The sequence below is a fragment of the Sciurus vulgaris genome (genome assembly GCF_902686455.1).
Source record: "Sciurus vulgaris genome assembly, chromosome: 11".
NCBI lineage: Eukaryota > Metazoa > Chordata > Mammalia > Rodentia > Sciuridae > Sciurus > Sciurus vulgaris.
In genome coordinates, this window is record NC_136472.1 from 37,197,043 (window position 1) to 37,216,488 (window position 19,446).

The 19,446-nt window shown below is 43.1% G+C and overlaps 1 protein-coding gene across 1 annotated transcript in view; it reads left to right on the top strand.

Annotated features, from left to right (window-relative positions):
• The window catches only part of LOC306640414 (inactive serine protease PAMR1-like), a 30,236-nt gene that overhangs the window by 10,420 nt on the left and 370 nt on the right, over nucleotides 1–19,446 (top strand). The window contains exon 2 of the mRNA XM_079104674.1: nucleotides 12,221–12,397. Within this exon, the coding sequence (XP_078960800.1) occupies nucleotides 12,221–12,397 (177 nt within the window). The remainder of the gene's footprint in view (nucleotides 1–12,220; nucleotides 12,398–19,446) is intronic.

The window sequence follows — 19,446 nt, forward strand, 5'->3', positions numbered from 1 at the left end:
TAATGGGAAGAACCCAGAATACCACCCTAGAAACACAAACAGCCTGCCTGACCATTCTCTGGGCGTGTGAGCCTCTGAGAACACATTTTTGCTCATCCCCTTTGTTCTTTTAGCCATCTGCACCTTAGCCAAAGATGTGATTAAAAAAAAAATTGCTGAGAATAATGTTGATACATGACAAATTGGGAGTCTTTCTTCCAAACCTTTGTGATTACTGTCATCTGCAACTGCAGCAACATCAACAATCTCATTACTGTGTCTCCATCCCCTTGAGGCTTTGGGGAAATGCCGTGTCAAGGTGTGTGATCTATGGTTGCCCGGAAGCAGAAAGGGGGGACAAATTCCACTGTGGGTCCAGAGCACAGCCCAGAAGGTCAGAGTACCTTTCAAAACCACTAAACAGTCAGCAATTTATGTAAGTGGAAAGGGAGAACCAATGCAAGGTGCAGCTTCCCGTGGCCTGGAGGGCAGCTGACTTAAGCTGCAGGACAGGACTGTGATCCTCAAAAAGGAGCATGCTTGCTAGCAGGCAGAGACTTAGACTCCAGTCCCAGGGATCCTAAGGGAAATAGGCTGGATTGGGGTCCAGGAATAAGGCTCATTAACAAGCATCTCAGGTGGTTTTCCATGCAGGTAGTGGTCTAGAGGAGAACATGGGCTTCTGATGCACACAGTTTCAGCTCTGCCACTTGCTGAGATACTTAACCTTTCTGAACCTCAATTTCTTCACCTATAGGAAGCAAATTCCTAATAACATTGTGAATTTAAGAAAAGAAACGTGGGAATGCATGGGAAACACTGGGCACGGTTTCAGCTCAGAGCTGGACATTGTTGCCATTTAGAATTACCAATGATATCTCTGAGAACAAGGCCAGTATGATGGTTAATGCTTTGATTCTGGAAACAGATTACCTAAATTTAAATCCTATCTCTACTGGTCACTACCTGTGTAGTCTTGGGCATATGACTTACCCTCTCTGTACCTCAGTTTCCTCATCTATAAAATAAAGGCAGGAATTGTCCCTATACTATAGAATTATGTAAGCTCCTGTGTTCCTTAGAGAAGTACAACTATTGGTGTACTTCCCAGTGCCCGCATTTCCCAGATGAGAAAACCGAGACAGAAAAAATTCAACAACTCACCCAAAGTCACATAATCACTGCTAGAGCTGGGATTCAAATTGAGGCATTCTGATTCCCAAATATTTATATTTTATTGATGCTGTTTCTTCTCAAAAGTCAGAAGAGTCAACTCTTGAAAATCAACATATTACTGCATTGGTAGAAGGAGACTTTTGCCCCAGTCAGAGCTGGGTTCTCATTTTTCTTCTTTTACCCCCAAGCTGTGTGATCTGGGGCAATGTGTTTACTCTGTTTCCTCATCAGTTAAGTGAAGAAAATAATAACCCACTTTGATTGGTTGTGAGGATCCAGTGCGCTGGGCTCCAGTGTGCCCAGGACTCAGAGACAGCCCTGGTGGGGGGTGGGAACAGGGAGCAGAGGAGTAAGATGCGGAGTCGCAGCATGGAGCTGTGTGCTTGGTAAAGCAGGGAAGAGAGGAGGGCACTGGTGTGTTTTGCCTCCCCTTGCCCTCCCCTTTGTACAAGATGTGTGACACCAGATATTGAAGGAACCCAATGACAGCCCTGGCATCCACAGTGGTGGCGACAGGTCATTTGCTTTCTAGTTGTCATTATTTTGCTAAAAATAATAAGGGGCAAGACAGAGATCACCCAGGGTGAGAGCCAGACAGGCTGGGACTGGGGGGTCACTCTGGTGACAGGGAGGCTCTCAAAGGCTCAGTAGGAAGGATGGAGTCACCAGGGTGCCCAGAAGCACGCCATCACCTCTGACTCAGTATTTTCTGTCTGTCCTGGGCTTTGTGTGTTCTCGGTCCCTCGAGCTGGCAGTTGGACCCTCCAGCAGTCAGGAATGTTTGTGTGCTGTTTGGGACATCAATGTGGTGAGTCCAGCAGCCCAGGAGGAGGGCGGGAGAGCAGGGATGAGAGAGGAGCTGGCAGCTGCCTAATCGTATGGCCCTCTCATTCCAGCCTCTTTTTTTCCCTCTTTCTGGTCTCAGAAGACTTATAAAATGCAAGATGGTTAAAAAGAAAAAAAAAAAAAAAAAAAAAAAAAAAAAGCCCTCAGTAGAATTTTTATTAAATGAGGTCAAATGGGAGGACTGTGGGATTTTTTGGCAGATTCAAAGCAGGGTCTAACATCAAGGAAGAGGATCTGGTACCTGATGAAGTGCCCTTCTTTGCCACCTTCTGGGGTGGTCTTGACTGGGGCCTCTGCTCTGGCAAGTGATGTTTCCATCAGGAATGGAACAGGCTGCCCCTTGTCTTCATAAAGAATCTTGAGGCTTTCAGCTGGACCTTCCTACCAGCATGGTGGCATATTTCTTAATATATTATGTTGAAGACCTTGTGCCTGGAGACCACGTCACCGTGCTGCTCCTGCCCCCTGCCTGGGACGCCCCATGTTGGAGGGACTGTCTGTCCATCCTTTGAACAGTAGAAACAGATCAGTGCCAGAGAGACTTGAAGTGAACCGCCTGCACGTCCCAGGGCAGTTAAACTGTGTGCAAAATAATGACGATGACAGCGATCATGACTGTCAACCTTCCTTCCCTCCCTCATTCATTCACTCATCAAATACATGGGACCCATGCCCACTGGTCAGCCTGTCTTGGTTGCTTTGGCATTCATAAAACTGGGCTAAGAGGTTAAGCAACTTACATTTTTTCAAAGTGAATTATGCCAAGAACCAGGACTGGACTAATGTAAAATGGATTCCCATTCTGGATACAGAGATGCCAAGATGGCTGCTCCTAAGCATGAAGTTCAGAGAAAGGACTGGGTGAAGCTTATGATGCCCCATGTGCTCTTGATGAGTTGTTTAACCTGATTTTTAAAAAAAGTGGGGGATGGGGGTTTAGGGGAGCCCTTACATATACAGGGTAATTATGCAGCAATTTAAAATGACTGACTTTTTTTATTATTTAAACAAATGGGATACATGTTGTTTCTCTGTTTGTACATGGAGTCAAGGCATACCATTTGTGTAATCATAAATTTATATCGGGCAATGTCGTTTGATTCATTCTGTTATTTTTTCCCTTCCCCCCACCCCTCCCACCCCTCTTTTCCCTCTATACAGTCCTTCCTTCCTCTATTCTTACCACCCTCCTTATCCCTAACCCTAAACCTAACCCTAACCTAACACTAACCCCTCCTACCCCCCATTATATGTCCTCATCCGCTTATCAGTGAGATCATTCATCCTTAGATTTTTGAGATTGGCTTATCTCACCTAGCATGATATTCTCCAATTTCATCCATTTGCCTGCAAATGCCATAATTTTATCATTCTTCATGGCAGAGTAATATTCCATTGTATATATATGCCACAGTTTCTTTATCCATCATCAACTGTGAAGGGCATCTAGGTTGGTTCCACAATCTGGCTATGGTGAATTGAGCAGCTATGAACATTGATGTGGCTGTATCTCTGTAGTATGCTGATTTTAAGTCCTTTGGGTATAGGCCAAGGAGTGGGATAGCTGGGTCAAATGGTGGTTCCATTCCAAGTTTTCTGAGGAATCTCCATACTGCTTTCCAGAGTGGCTGCACTAATTTGCAGCCCCACCAGCAATGTATGAGTGTACCTTTTTTCCCCACATCCTCGCCAACACCTATTGTTGCTTGTGTTCTTGATAATCGCCATTCTAATTGGGGGTGAGATGAAATCTTAGGGTAGTTTGATTTGAATTTCTCTTATTACTAGAGATGGTGAACATTTTTTCATATATCTGTTGATTGCTTGTACATCTTCTTCTGTGAAGTGTCTGTTCATTTCCTTAGCCCATTTGTTGATTGGATTATTTGTATTCTTGGTGTAGTTTTTTGAGTTCTTTATAGATTCTGGAAATTAGCACTCTATCTGAAGTATGATTGGCAAAGATATTCTCCCACTCTGTAGGCTCTCTCTTCACATTACTGATAGTTTCCTTTGCTGAGAGAAAGCTTTTTAGTTTGAATCTATCCAGTTGTTGATTCTTGCTTTATTTCTTGTGCTATGGGAGGTCCCTGTTAAGGAAGTCTGATCCTAAGCCAACAAGTTGAAGGTTTGGACCTACTTTTCTTCCATAAGATGCAGGGTCTCTGGTCTGATTCCGAGGTCCCTTGATCCATTTTGAGTTTAGTTTTGTGCAGGGTGAGAGATAGGGGTTTAATTTTCATTCTGTTGCATATGGTTTTCCAATTCTCCCAGCACCATTGTTAAAGAGGCTATCTTGTTCTCCCTTGCATATTTTTGGCCCCTTTGTCTAGTATGAGAAAATTGTATTTATTTGTGTTTGTGTCCATGTCCTCTATTCTGTACCATTGATCTACCTGTCTATTTTTGGTACCAATACTATGCTGTTTTTTTTACGATTGCTTTGTGATAGAGTTGAAGATCTGGTATTGCGATACCCCCTGCGTCGCTCTTTCTACTGAGGATTGCTTTAGATATTCTAGGTTTCTTATTCTTCCAGATGAATTTCATAAGTGCTTGCTCTATTTCTGTAAGGTACATCATTGGAATTTTAATTGGGAATTGCATTGAATCTGTATAGCACTTGTAGGTAGTATGGCCATTTGACAATATTAATTCTGCCTATCCAAGAACATGGGAGAACTTTCCATCTTCCAAGGTTTTCTTTAATTTCTTTCTTTAGTGTTCTGTAGTTCTCATTGTACAGGTCTTTCACCTCTTTTGTGAGATTGATTCCCAAGTGTTTTATTTTTTCCATGCTATTGTGAATGGGGTAGTTTTTCTAATTCTCTTTCTGAAGATTTCATCACTTATGTATAAAAAGCATTGAAATTTATGAGCATTGATCTTGTAACCTGCTACTTTACTGAATTCACTTATGAGTTCTAAGAGTTTTCTCGGTGGAATTTTCAGGTTCCTCTAAATATATAATCATTGTCATCAGTGATAACAGGGATAGTTTGAGTTCTTCTTTTCCAATTCGTATCCCTTTAATTTCCTTGGTCTGTTTAATTGCTCTGGCTAGAGAAAATGACTGACTTTTGAAGACTTTTCAAGTCAAGAGAAAATCCCCGTGATAGAAGTAAAGGGGACAAAAAAAAAAAAAAAAAACAATTTCTAAAACAAATCATATTACCAATTTTGAGAGGCCAGAAGACTCTGGGTTTACACATCCATTCATACATGTGATGTATATATGTCCACTGAAAACAGAGGGCTTGAGGTTAGATGTCAAAATGTTGGTTGTTTTTGTGAATACTTTTTATTCCCTTATTGATGCTTTTCTTCATTTCCCAAAAGTTTCACAAAGAACTCTTTTTTTCTTCTTCCTCCCCCTCCTTCCCCTTTCCCTCCTCCCCCTGCTCTTCCTCCTCCTCCCCTCCTCCTCCTCCCCTCCTTCTCCTTCTCCTCCTCTTCAGGTACTAAAAGGTCCATTGCTTTGGTTTTGAGTGGGGAAAGAGGGCCAGGCAGAGCGGAGGATTTCTCGGGCAGTGAAGGTACTGTGTGATACTGTAGTGGTGATACATGCCACATACCTGTGTCCCAGTCCCACAGAGTGCTCACCTCTGAGAGTGAACCTTATTGTCAACTGTGGACTTTGGGTCACTGTAGGTCAATCAGTGGTAATGACTGCTTCACTGTGGAGGGGCTGTTGGTAATGGGGGGAGATTGCAGGTGGGTGGGGACAGGGCGTATATTGGAAATCTCTCTGTCTTCCACTTCATTTTGTCACAAACCTAAAATTACTCTGATAATGAGGTCTCCAAGTGTTTGATGAAGAAGAAATACATATTTATTCCAAAGGAGGGGTTGGCAGGGAGTGGACCACCTGGGCACTTAGTACTCCCTCCATAAGCTTGATTTTGCTACGTGATCATGGCAATGGCTCAATCATCCAGGGTCTCCGTTTATCCCAGGGTGAGGTTCATGGCTTTTGTGTTCGTTGATGCTCATTGACTGGAAGCACTTACAGTAGAACACTCATTGGCCACTTTTGCAAGGCTGTTCTTAAATGTGGAAAGTAAAGCAAGTTTGCTCAGCTCTCGTATCTGGCAGAACTGAAGGCTGGTCTAGCCTCTCCCCTGGCCCCAGGAGCAAGCTTGTTCACCTCCCCACAGCCCTGGAATTCTGGGGACCTCTCTTTTTCCCTCAGAATTAATTCCCTCAAAAAGATTGGCATTTTGCCTCCATAAAAAAAATCCTTCTCTTCCCTACCTAGCCCTTTCCTCCCTGGTAAAGTGAAGGGGTCAAAGTAAATGCTTTTAATGTAAAAGAAAATGTATTACCAACCTCCTTGGATCATTTCAAAGATGAAATTGGACAAAGAATATAAAGTACTTTCTCTACTGAAACGTCAAAGTGCTTTAGCATACATATCAGAAAACATTCCATAACTTTTACAGCTGTTGTTGTTTCTCTCCATCTTAGTTTCTGGAACTGGCCCTTAGCACCATATTGAAATTCCCTGCAATTTGTACAGCTGAAGCCAAATGGTCAATGTGCCCTTTCCACGAATGTAATTCTAATAAATGGAGGGGGGGACAAAAGTCCCGAACGTTGCTCTTGTCTGCTTATTGCATTTTAAAATCTCCTTAGCTTGTCAAGTTGAAATATTTCTCATAGGGTATTTTATGTATCTATTTATTTCTTACACGTCCATTTTGGGGGTACTTTCCTGTCTCTGTTCAAGCTGGGGGAGTAGGAAGGGTGGTGGACTTGTGAGACCAGAGGGGAAAAGGCCAAGTCACAAAACCATCAAAACCATCATCTCCATCCATCACCACCATATTCCTGGAAGTGGTCTTAGTCTTGCCAATAGATCAATTTCTTCCTGCAATTCTTTATTTAAACCTCCCTAACCCTGTGAGGTCAGTAGATTCGATGCTAATGTCCTTCATGACTATTCATCATCCTCATAGTTTCCTACCCTTGTGCGATTATGTATTTGTGGGTCCACTTAACAAATGTCTGTTCCTCTCCTAAGCTGTGAGTCCAGGAGGTCAGGGATGGTGTTTTCCTCTCCATTGCATTCCAGCACCAGCCTCCTACCTGGACACAGGTGACAGTAAATACTCATGAGTGGAAGATGATTTCATCATTTCACTCATGCTTTGGTGGTGGAGTAGGGGAAATAAGGACAGGGTGGCTAGATGGCTTCTGTGGATCAGCCTTTCTTTTGAGAAGACATCAGTAAGTTTAGTATCTTATTGATGCTGTAACAAGTTACCACGATATCGTGACTTCAAACAGCATACATGGATTCCCTTCCAGTTCTTCTATTATAGAGGTCAGAAGTCAGACATGAGTTCCACAAGGCCAGAATCAAGGGTGTAGGCAGGTCTGCATTCCTTCTTAGAGCAGAGGTGGGCATCTGTTTCCTGGTCTTTACCAGCTTCTGGAAGCTGGCATGCATTCCATGGGTCAGGAATCTCTGCTTCCATCTTCAAAGCACATCACTCCAAACTCTGCTTCTGTCTGGGCACCTCCTTCCCTAACTCCGACCCTCCTGCTTTCCTCTTATATAAGGGTCTTCGCAGACCTTGATCCCACCTGGGTAAATATAGCATATTCTCCCCATCTCAAGAATTCTTCAGTCAGTTGCATGTGCAAAATCCCTTTTGGCAGGTGTTCTTGGGATCATTTCCTTAGGCTGAGATGTACCCTAACTAGAAAGTTATAGCATAGTCTCAAGAGGGGTACAGGTGGGCCTTGCTCATTGAAATAAAGAGACCTACCAATAAAGTATTTTAGGGGAGGCTAATTCTTGGGTAAAAGAGAGGCAACCAGTGTGGTGGTAGACACACCTGCTACTGTGGGGAAGGAGTGGGGGTGGTGACTAGGCTTTGCATACCTTACTTGGCTTTCCATGTTGAGGTTTAAATTTTATATTAAAATTTGCAATTTATTTAAAAGTTGCAAATGAGTTTTATCCTGAAATGAGCCCCCTCAAGAAGTTATTCATATTTATAAAGTCATAGAACACCTAGAAGCACGCAGTGCTTGCCCCAGGATGAATAAATGGAGAAGGGTAGACATGAGCCATGTCCCATGGGGGTATTTGCTATTTGGAGAGTGGAGGAAGCACACTGTTGGACGAGGCTGGAGAGGAGGAATATGGGTCCACGGCAGGCAGCCTGGACCCCCAGCAGTTCCAAGCACTTCATAAAGGGAGGAAAGGACCCTCCTTCTGACATCAGCAAACTAAGGGCAAAGCCAGCTCTCCTGCCTCATGGCCCCCACTGGACGCAATGGGTGGAAATATTTGACTTTCAAAGGGAAGGTAGCTCTAGAGTTAAGACCAGAGGCATTCAACAAGTTATTTATTGAGCACTTCTTGTGTGCCAGGCCCTGTACTAGCAGCTGTGGTCTAGTTGTGGTTCCTACTGGTTTGTGGTCATACAAGGGAGGCAGACAATGAGCAAGTCCTTCAGCCCCTCAGCACCTGAAGTACAGGGATTCCAGGGCCTTCTGCAGATATGAAAACCTGCTTATGCTTAAATACCATATATAAAGTAGGGTAATATTTGCATATAACCCACACACATCCTCCCATATACTTTAGTTGATCTCTGAATTACTTATAATACCTAATACAATGTAAATAGCTGTTATACTGTTCAGGAAATAAGAAGAAACAGAACAAGCACAAAGGGAAAAATATTTTTGATCTGAAGTCGATTGAGGAGGCAGGACCCGTGGGTGTGGAGGGTGACCGGAAATGATGATCAGTTATGGTAAAGGCTCAAAGACAGTCAGTAGGAGCTATAACAGAGGCCATGGCCGTGAGTTGTGGGGTGTCGTTTCAGAAGAGAAGGCCAGGGTGCCCTCTCTGAACAGGTCTCATTTATACCGAGGCCTCCTAGCTGGGACAGAGCTGTGGATAAGCCAGTTCTTCCACCTGGGGCTGGCAAGAGCTTGGCGGTTTTGAGACACTTATAGAAAGTAGGAAACAGTGGCTAAGAGAAGGTTGGAGCAGCAGGGAGGGAGCCAGCTCTCCAAATACGGGAAACATACAAGTTAATATCTATGTAAAACGAGTTGCCATTTTATCCATTTTAAATGTGCAATTCAGTAGCATTCATTATATTCACTCTGTTGGGGAAGCATCACACCTAGGTCCAAATGTTTTCATCACTCCACATAGAAACTCTGTAACCACTAAGCAATAATTCTCCCGCTCCTCCTTCCCCCCGTCTACCCTCTTTAATATATTTTGTCTCTATGTATTTGCCTATTATACATATTTCATATAAAAATAGAATCAGATGATATTTGCCATTTTTTTTTCCTCTAGTACCAGGGATTGAACTCAGGGGCACTCAACCACTGAGCCACATCCCCAGCCTATCTTGTATTTTATTTAGAGACAGAGTCTCACTGAGTTGCTTAGAGCCTTGCTTTTGCTGAGGCTGGCTTTGAACTCTCAATCCTCCTTCCTCAGCCTCCTGAGTCACTGGGATTACAGGCATGCACCACTGTGCCTGGAAATATTTGGCCTTTTTTGTGTGGCTTATTTCACTTGGAGTAATGATTTCAAGGTTCCTCCGTGTTGTAGTGTGTATCAGTATTCCATTCCTTTTTATGACTGAATAATATTCCATTTGTTACACCTACCTCATTTTGATTCTCTATTCATTTCTTGATGAACCCTCTGGTTGTTTTCACCTTTTGACTGTTGTGAATAAACATTAGCATGCAAGTATATTTGAGTTTCTCTTTTCACTGTTTTAGATATATCTCTTGGAGTGGAAGTGTCAGGTCATGCAGTAATTCAGTGTTTTACTTTTACAGGAACCACTAAGTTGTTTTCCAAGGTATCTGCATCATTTACATTTCTATCAGCCACGCAGGAGAGTTTTAGTTTCTCTACATTTTTGCGAACACTTTATAAATTTTTTTTTGGATTATAGCCATTGCAGTAAGTGGTATCTCATTGTGGCATTGATTTGTGTTTCTTAAATGACCTGTGACATTGAGCTTCTTTTTCTGTGCTGATTTACCACTTGTATCTCTTCTTTGGAGAAATGTCTATTCAAGTCCCTTGTCCATTTTTAAATTGGTCTCTTTGTGGCTGAGTTGTAAGAGTTGTTTTAAAAATGCTTTGGATATTAAACTCAGATCAGATATATGATTTGCAAATATGTTCTCTTGTTCTGTGGGCTGTCTTTTCACTTTCTTGATAATGTCTGATGCAAGAAGGATTTTAATTTTGATGAAGTTGAATTTATCTATTTTCTTCGGTTGTTCATGCTTTCTGTATCCTATCCAAAAATCCATTGCCAAGCCTAGAATCATGGAGACTCACATCTATGTTTTATTTTCTCTCTTTTAAACCATTCAGTTCTTATCTAGATTTTAGAGGTCAGTCACTTTGGCAGGTAACAGAAGCCTGTAAGCTCAGCTAGTAAGTCACGGTGACCTCTCCGAAGTTGCTCATAGAAAGGAGAGGGAAGAGAAGACTCAACAGTGACTAGGCCATGTGATTTGTGCCCATGTAATGCCAGGCTGAGGGTCTTTGCTGGTCCACTGATATTTGTTCAAAATGAGGAAAGAAAGTAAGTTTTCCATAAAACTAAATTTATCCAATTTTGGAGACTATCCCTTATGCAAGTGGTGCCTTTTCATGCTACTAGAATCTTCTTATGACCTGAGGTTGAGGGTAGAGGGTGATAGTTTCTTTAAGCGACTCCACTTGGCAGATTAGGAGTGATCAACCCTGCGTCAGAATTCCAAGTGTTGGGGAGGGAAACAGAAAATCAAGCTACGGAGTCAGGGATTTAGAGGCCACTGCAGATGCCAGGGTTAGTTTTCATGGGTCTGTGAAGCATGCCAGGTGCCCCTGGTGAAGGCTTCTCAGTACCTTAGCCAGACTCAATATCTTCCTCACATATCTGACCCCTTTCTGCTTTAATCCTAATCTTTGTCCAAGATTTTTAGAAATGGAGAGTGGGAATAAAAGACAAGCCCATCGAAGCTGGAAGGTTTTTGTTCTTTAGTCTGAGTTCCTCTGCACAACCTCTGACTGATTTCCCTTATAGATTTTGCCAGATGATTTTCTTTTTTTACTTAAGGTATATAAATATCAAAAAAGAAAATAAAAAACAAGGAATAAAAAAATCCTACTCAAAAGGGAACGCTGCTTTCTCACGGGAAAGAAGGCTCGGTTGTACTTGGGGAACTGAATGAAGTTGGGTTAATGAGTTCACCCTTGTAAAACATTGAAATTCTCCCAAACATACTAATTAAGGTACTTTTGTCTTTTCTGTTGGTTTTAGCTTTGAAGATACTACAAAATTGGCACGCTGTAAAATTGAAGAGCCAACTTTGGAAGCAATGACATAGTCTGTACTTGGCAATCAGCCTTGCACTTGAACGGCCTCGCGTCTACAGAATAATCTCCAAACTTTTTTTTTGATGACACTATGCAGGGCTGCACCCTATAGTTCTGCAGTTGGATAATTTCCCTTGGAGTTGTTCAGTGCACAATCTACGCAACTCTAAAAAATGCCCCAACAAAAATAGAAATGAGGTGTAGCTCAGTGGTAGAGAGCTTGCCTAGCATGTATGAGGCCCTGGGTTCAATCCCCAGCTCTGCAAAACAACAAAACAACAACAACAAAACACACAGACACCTAAGAAATGTATATGTGTTTGTAACTTATATACATGTTCTACGGTCAATCTGTTTAGATTATAAATATATCTGAACATGATTTTTTTTTTGGGGGGGGTACTGGGGATTGAATTCAGAGACACTTAACCACTGAGCCACATCCGTAGCCCTTTTTGGTGTTTTATTTAGAGACAGGGTCTCACCGAGTTGCTTAGCATCTCACTGTTGCTGAGGCTGGCTTTGAACTCGAGCTCCTCCTGCCTCAGCTTCCTGAGCCGCTGGGATTACAGGCGTGAGTCACTGTGCCTGGCTTGAACATGATTTTTTGAAATAAAAATTCTACAGAAATAATTGAATAACCATTGTCCTAAGTTTCCTCTGTGTTGGCGCGGATGGTTTGAACGCCCCTGGGGTAGGTGGTCTCCCTTTGGAGACACTGCCCGGGAAGAATCCCCAGGGTCTTCTCTGGCGCACAGGGAGGGCAGCACCTTCGTTAGCAGAACGAGGTTGCTTCCTGGCAGTGGATGTTCACGGGCCCCATCGTCGCCCGCTGGTTTTCCTTTTCAGAATACACAGTCATCAACGAAGCCTGCCCCGGAGCCGAGTGGAATATCATGTGTCGCGAGTGTTGCGAATACGATCAGATTGAGTGCGTCTGCCCTGGCAAGAGGGAAGTCGTGGGCTACACCATCCCCTGCTGCAGGAACGAGGACCACGAGTGCGACTCCTGCCTGATCCACCCAGGTGCGTGCGGGCGGCCGAGCTCAGGTGCCCTGGTGCTGCCGAGTCCTGCAGGCGGCCCTCCGGAGGCCGTGGTGCCTGGATTATTGAAAGGGACACGATTCAGCCCAGGTCACTGCAGGCAAGGAAGTGGAGGAGCTGGTCCTCTTTCCCGTGTTAAAGTTGTGCACCGTGAATTCGTGTGCTCATCCATCCATTTAGCAAGCAGACTGAGCTGCTCATGTCAGCTACTAGAAATACAAAGGTTAAAAAGACCAGATGTATTCCAGCACTTGCAGAGCTTAGAGCCTGGTGGGGAGATGGCCAACAGCAGCTACAGTACAGCACTACATAAGTGCCACAGAGTTGCCTGATAGAGGGGACTCTGGCAGCTGTGAGGGGAATGAGGCTTAGTAGAGGGAAGATCAGGGAAGACTTATTAGAAGAGGTGATGTGCATGCTGAGGATGCCAAAGGCCTAGGGGATTGGGTATAGCGTGTGCCAAGGTCCTGTGGCAAGAGTAAGCATGAGTTTCAGGAATTGCAATTAGCTCAGTCTGGCAGAAGTGATATGTGATAAGAGATGGAGGGACAGAGACAGACAAGAGGAGATCAGAGAAAGCAGTCTCAAGGAAGGAAGGGTTTTGTAAGCCATGCTATGAATTTTAGGCTAAATCCTGAAGATATTTTGCTAGTTTTGTAGATTGGTGTGTGTGTGTGTGTGTGTGTGTGTGTGTGTCTGTGTGTGGTACTGGGGAGTGAACCTGGGATGCTTTACTACTGAAATACATGCCCAAAATAATTTAAAAAAGAGAACATTTAAAAAATTTGAGAAAGGGCCTCATTAAGTTGCAGAGGCTGGCCTCAAAGTTATGATCCTCCTGACTCAGCCTCCTGAGTCACTGGAATTAGAGGCATGCACCACTGCTCTTGACCAGCATTGGAGATCTTTTGAGAAGAGGTGGGACATGACTTGAGGCAGAAGAGAAATAAGGGGACCTTAATAATAAAGGTAAAAATCCAATGGGTAGAGAGAGGTGGAGGGATTTGGGTCATTAGGCAGTGGAATTGACTAACCCCTGGATTGGCTGGATGGAGAAGGAGAGAGAAGGGAAGGAGAGAGCAGAAGATAGGGATGATGCTCTGAGTGCTGAGTGGGATGGTGGGAGGTGGTCCAGTCACAGGAGTGTCTTTGGGTGAGACGGGGCCTTCCCAGGCCCCCCTGCCTATATTTTATTTTCTTACATAAGGCCGAACCTGAACTTGTGTACCACCACGCTCTCCTGCCCCCCCCATCGAGGGGACTGTGATGTTCTTTTTGTTTTTAGACATCCATGACAGTAGAATGTATTTTGATATAGCGTGCATTCATGGAGTATGACTTCCCATTCTTGTGGTTGTACATGATATGGAGTCTCACTGGTTCACATGTTCATTCCGTGTCTGGCTCATTCCTCTGTCTTTCCTAGTTCCATCCCCTGTCCCTTCTCTTCATTCCTCTTGAACTTCTATTCTACTCCAACAAACTTATATCTGCCCCACTTATTGTGTATTAGCATCCACATATCAGAGAGAACTTTCTGTCTTTGGTTTCGGGGGATTGGCTTATTTTACTTAGCATGATAGTCTCCAGTTCCATCCATTTACAGGCAAATGCCATAATTTCATTCCTTATGGCCGTGAGACATTCTTTCTAACAGTTATAGATCTGATAACTGTGCTGAAGTTCTCAGCTGGGCGGGGCCAACGTGGACTGAGCGTCATAGTGAATAATGTTTCTGATGTGATCGGCAACTCATTGGACATTTTCCTGGTGCTTGAAAAGCAAGAAAGTATTACCACCTTATGCTTCTGACATCTCCCAGAGTCCCACCTTTCCCCCTTTAGGCCAGGTCAGAGGAGGATATTAAGATTTTTCAAATGAGCTTTCCAAAGACTGAAGAATGAAAGGATATAAAAAACGGGCTTGGGGAATTCCTTTCATTTCTGCATTTCCACTTCTTTTAACAACAGAGAATGGTGCTCATTACCACCTTACCACCGGGGACTTTGTTCCGTGCAGAGCTATGGAAGAGGAAAGAAAATGGGGCTCAAATCTGCAAACAATCCTTCTAATCCCTTTCTCCATGGAAGAGAGTAATGCCGAGCTTTAAAATAGGAGTGACTTCAGCGTAAATTTTGTACTTTTCGTTTCCAGAAAAGCAATCCACTGCCCCAATTTCCTTGATGGGTGAGTGTGGTTTGCAGGGAAATGATAGAGTAATGCCTTCAAATTTCCTTGGAAAATTTGAGAGTAAAGCCTGGGTCTCTACACGAAGGGTCCTTGGCAGTGATATGGGAGTCTCTGAACAATTTTCAGTATTTTCAAAGCCAAGTGCTTACTTTTGAGTAACCACACGCATGAACTCTGGTGCTATAAGATGACATGAGGTCAGCGTCTGATAGGCCTTATGTAAGAGAACCGGAGATGGTGCTGGATGGCACCATGGCTTCACGTAGGAGGCACCCAAGTCTGCCATCACGATGCTGGGACCGATCACTGTGCTAACCAACGAAAGGTTGTCCCATATCAACTATTTGGTTACCCCCAAAGGAAAGGCAAGATAAAGAAGAAAGGCCATCTCCTAAAACTAAGTTTTTAGAATAGTGAGCAGATGTCCCCAGCAGTCACCACGGATGAGAGGGGATCCTCTGTGTGTCGTTATGGACTTCTGCATTTTTATGTACATATGCAGTTGAATCAGTGTCAGTCATTGTCCATCTTAACCCATGCACCTGGGACCCTGGGAGGCCCCTCAGGTCCTTCTGTGTTCTTCTGACACAGCCACACCCGTCGTAGGTTTCCTTGATCTCTCAAGACAATGCGTTTCTGACTCGGACATTTTCTGCCCACATCTGGAAACAGTCATTTCTTCAAGGAATTTGGGCCCTGAGACCACAGTCTGGGACCCTGGCGTGTTCCTGGCTATTGGATTGTCATTATTATTAGGTGGTGGCTTTTTTTTTTTTTTTTGGTTTGCTTTCTTTTTAGTGAATGGAGCTACCAAATGTAATTTTTTAAAAATGAATCTATGTGATATTCAGGATTATTTATGCCTTTAATTTTTTCTCATCTCAACAACCTATTTTTTATTGATACTAACCTAATTATTTATTGTATCTTATGACATAATATAATTGTGAAAAAATAACAGTAGAGCTATTAATACTAACAATAAGGTCACTAAATGAAGTTATGATTTCTTTATGGTTATATTGACCTTAGACTATATCCCATTAGGTAAGTGTAGTGAAAATACTGCATTTAAAAAATCAGTGATGGGTTTGGGATTGTAGCTCGGTGGTAGAGTGCTTGCCTAGCATGAGTGAGGCCCTAGGTTCAGTCTCTAGCCTCCCACCCAATCAAAATCAGTTGTTGGAGCTGGGCACGGTTGGGCATGCCTATAATCCCAGCTACTTGGGAAGCAGAGGCAGGAGGGTCATCCATTTGAAGCCAGTCTGGGCAATTTAGTGATGCACTGTCTCATAAAATAAAAAAGGGGCTGGGGTAGAGCTCGGTGGTAGAGAATTGACTTAGCATGCATGAGGCTGCCCTGAGTTCAGTTCCCAGCACCGCCTCCTGTTGGGTGTATAGATTGGTTTACTGCTTTTTATATTTGAAAAATATAAGCAATTGTATATGTATATTTATTTATCGTTCCCCAAGTCACACAAAAGACAGCATACTACAAACAATGTTATCTTGTTGTTTCCACAAAAAGCTGGAGATCACTCCACAGCAATATAAAGCCATCTCCTTTTTTTTTTTTTTTTTCTTTTTTACAGTTGCTATAACTGCATTGTGTGGATGACCACAGTTTATGGACTTTGGGTTGTTTCTAACCTTTTGTTATTATGAGTTGAGTATTCCTTATCCCAAAACACTTGGAACCAGAAGTATTTTTTATTTGTTTGATTTGTAATGCTTGGGTCTACATGATGAGATATCTTGGAGATGGTAACTAAGTCTAAACATGAAATTTCATATCCACCGTTTACCTACAACCTGAAGGTAATTTTACAAAATATTTTCAGTACGCCTGCATTTTAGCCACTACCTGTCACACATGAGGTCAGATGTCGTATTTTACACTTGTGGTATCATGTCAGTGTATAAAAAGTTTCGGATTTGAGAACATTTTGGACCTCAGATTTCAGATTAGGGGTGGTCACTGTATGTGCAACACTGCAGTGGACACATTTTGCACACGCCATTTAGTATTTTTAAAGTGCATCATGGGATATAATCCGAGCAGAGCCATCAGTGGATACATGGGGAGTGCATGTCATCTTCCAGCCTTCGCCACATCCTTTTCTGTACGTTTGGCACTCACTCCAGCAGTGTGCGAGGGTGCTGTTTCTTCAAAGCCTTACAACGGAATGTGTTTGCCAGTCTCCTAGGTGGAACATGGAATCCAGTATGGCTTTAGTTTGCATTTCTATCATTATGGTAGACAGTGATCATTGGTGGTGGTGCAGGACCAGAAAGGTCACCAATGGCTGGGACATCAGTGTGACATCCAGCAGCATCCAGCAGCACCATGGTCCTCAGTGGGACAGTACGGTTTGCCGTGTAGCTCTGCAGCTGGTCTTCTGGCCCCTCTAGTAATCCGTGTGCTCCCTCCTGTCTTTTTAACATAGCCTTGCTCATCTAAGTCACTAGACTGGTTTTTGTGGCTTGTTCCTTAAGGACCCTGGCTTGCTGTGCCAAGAAATAGAGTTGGCAGGGCCATTGAGGGCAGACTCTGAGTCCATTTGCCTCCTCGGTGGCATAGTGAATAGGGAATTAAAGAGGAACTTGGCACGTGAGGGAGGCTGGCCTTCTGGAAGGCACGGTGACACCGTTGGGACTCAGTTTTACGCCATATGACTTACCGGAATTGATGAATCATATTAGCAACTCATCTTCTCTGGTAGGAGAGAAGGAAACTCAGGATGGCGTGGAAGGAGGGCTTTTCTGTGGAACACACATAAACACACACCCACATGCACACACGCAAGCACGTGCAAACATGCACATCACAGGTTCATGACAAACCTAATTTCTGTTGACAGTAAAGAAGCACACTGATGCTGAAGGACATGCTATTAGGAGCAGTTCATTAGGTGTTCATTTGTTCATTCAGCCACTCAAATAATATTTATTGAGCACTTCCTGTGTGCCACCACTGTATTAGGTGCTGAGAATACAATATTGAGCAAGATATGTTCTTGACTTGAGTCTATTATAGGATGACAGGTCATAGGCAGTGAAAATTAAGCATGATACTGGCTGTAACGGTTAATTTGAATTGTCAGCTTGATTGGATTAAGAGATGTGGATGATTAAGAGGCTTCCAGGTGTGTCAATGAGGGTGTGTCTAGGAATGATTGGCATGTGGGATAGTGAACTGAAGTGGAGGCCCTCCCTAAGTATGGGCAGCACTGTTCAGTAGGAGGTAGCTTGGATGGAATAAAGTTGGAAGAACAAGGTAGCCGATGCAGATGCAAACTCCATTCTTCTTGAACGGGTTTTTGATTGCTGCTTCAATTATCTGAGGATATCAGACTCTCGCTTCTTCACTCTTCCAAAGCAGACTCTGCCAGTGATTCTCCAGGTAGTTTCCAGAAGTCTTGGTCTGGGACTAGGGTAGCACTGTTGATACTTCTTGTTCTGGGGCTTCTGCCTCTTGGACTGTTTAGCTGCTGGTTCTTCCAGCTCTTTAGCCTGCAGACGGTCATTGTGGACTATCCAGCTTCTGGTTGTGTAAGTCAATCTAATAAATCGCCTTTTTATAATCATACTTCCTGTTGATTCTGTTCCTCTAGAGAACCCTGACTAATACACTGGCCATCATAGAGATAAGCCAGGTGGGGTGATGGGGGAACAGAATAGTATATAGTCACACCTTGGAAGTTCTTACTAATGTGCCAGACACTTTACCTGTATTCATTTAATTTTAAACAATCTTAGGAGGTAAATGCAATTTTTATTCCCAGCTTGACAGGTGAGGGCACTAGGCATGAAGACTTTAAAGAATTTGCTCAAGGACACCTGGTTGGACAATGGCAGAGTCAGAAATTAGCTCTGTTTTTGATGAATGGGAAAGAATTATTTATACCTTTCCTCATTATTCCCAGCCCCTCAAGAGACCATAATTTTGAAAGATTTATGCCTGGGGATTTCTCAGTGCCTGTGGTGTGGCCTGCTGGTTGGGGCTTCCTGACACTTTGAGGGTGAGAATAATGTCAGGCCTTGGGGTGTTTTCAGTGGCAAACTCTGGGTATAGAGAGATATGTCATAGAAGAGTGTCTAATAACACAGGAAGACATTTACTATCTGTTATTAAATTAAAAAGTGAGTTATAAAAAGAGGATGAACAGAATATAGTTATAAGCCTAGCTTTTAAAATGATGTGTGTATATGTACATGCAGAGAAAGAGTATTAGTGGTAGAATCCTCTAGGTCATAAGATATTTGTGTGTGTGTGTGTATGTGTGTGTGTGTGTGTGTGTGTGTGTTTGTGTGTGTGTGTGGGGATGCTGGGATTAAACCAAGGGGCACTTTGCACTAAGCTATATGCCCCAGCTCTTTTAGTAATTTTATTTTTTTGATACTGGGGATTGAACTCGGGGTGCTTAAACACTGAGCAACATCCTCAGTCTTTTTTTGTATTTTATATAGAGACAGGGTCTCGCTAAGTTACTTAGAGTCTTGCTAACTTGCTGAGACTGGCTTCAAACTTGTAATCCTCCTGCTTCAACCTCCTAATTTGCTGGGCTTATAGGCATGTGTCACCACACCTGGCTAGATGTTAGGATTTTAGTTTTTTTTTTAAATTGAATTCTTTTTGATTGTCATGATTTTCTAACTATTCCACAGAAACATGGAATATTTCTATAAAGACAAAAAATTACACTATATTGATCAATTCTCTTTTACTCTGAGTGATTTCTTATTGCTTTAAACATCAACCACTATCTGGGAAGGATGGTTCGGATCACTCCTAAATTCTCTAGTCTAAATCTGGTGAGCCTGGCATCTTCTTGGAATGA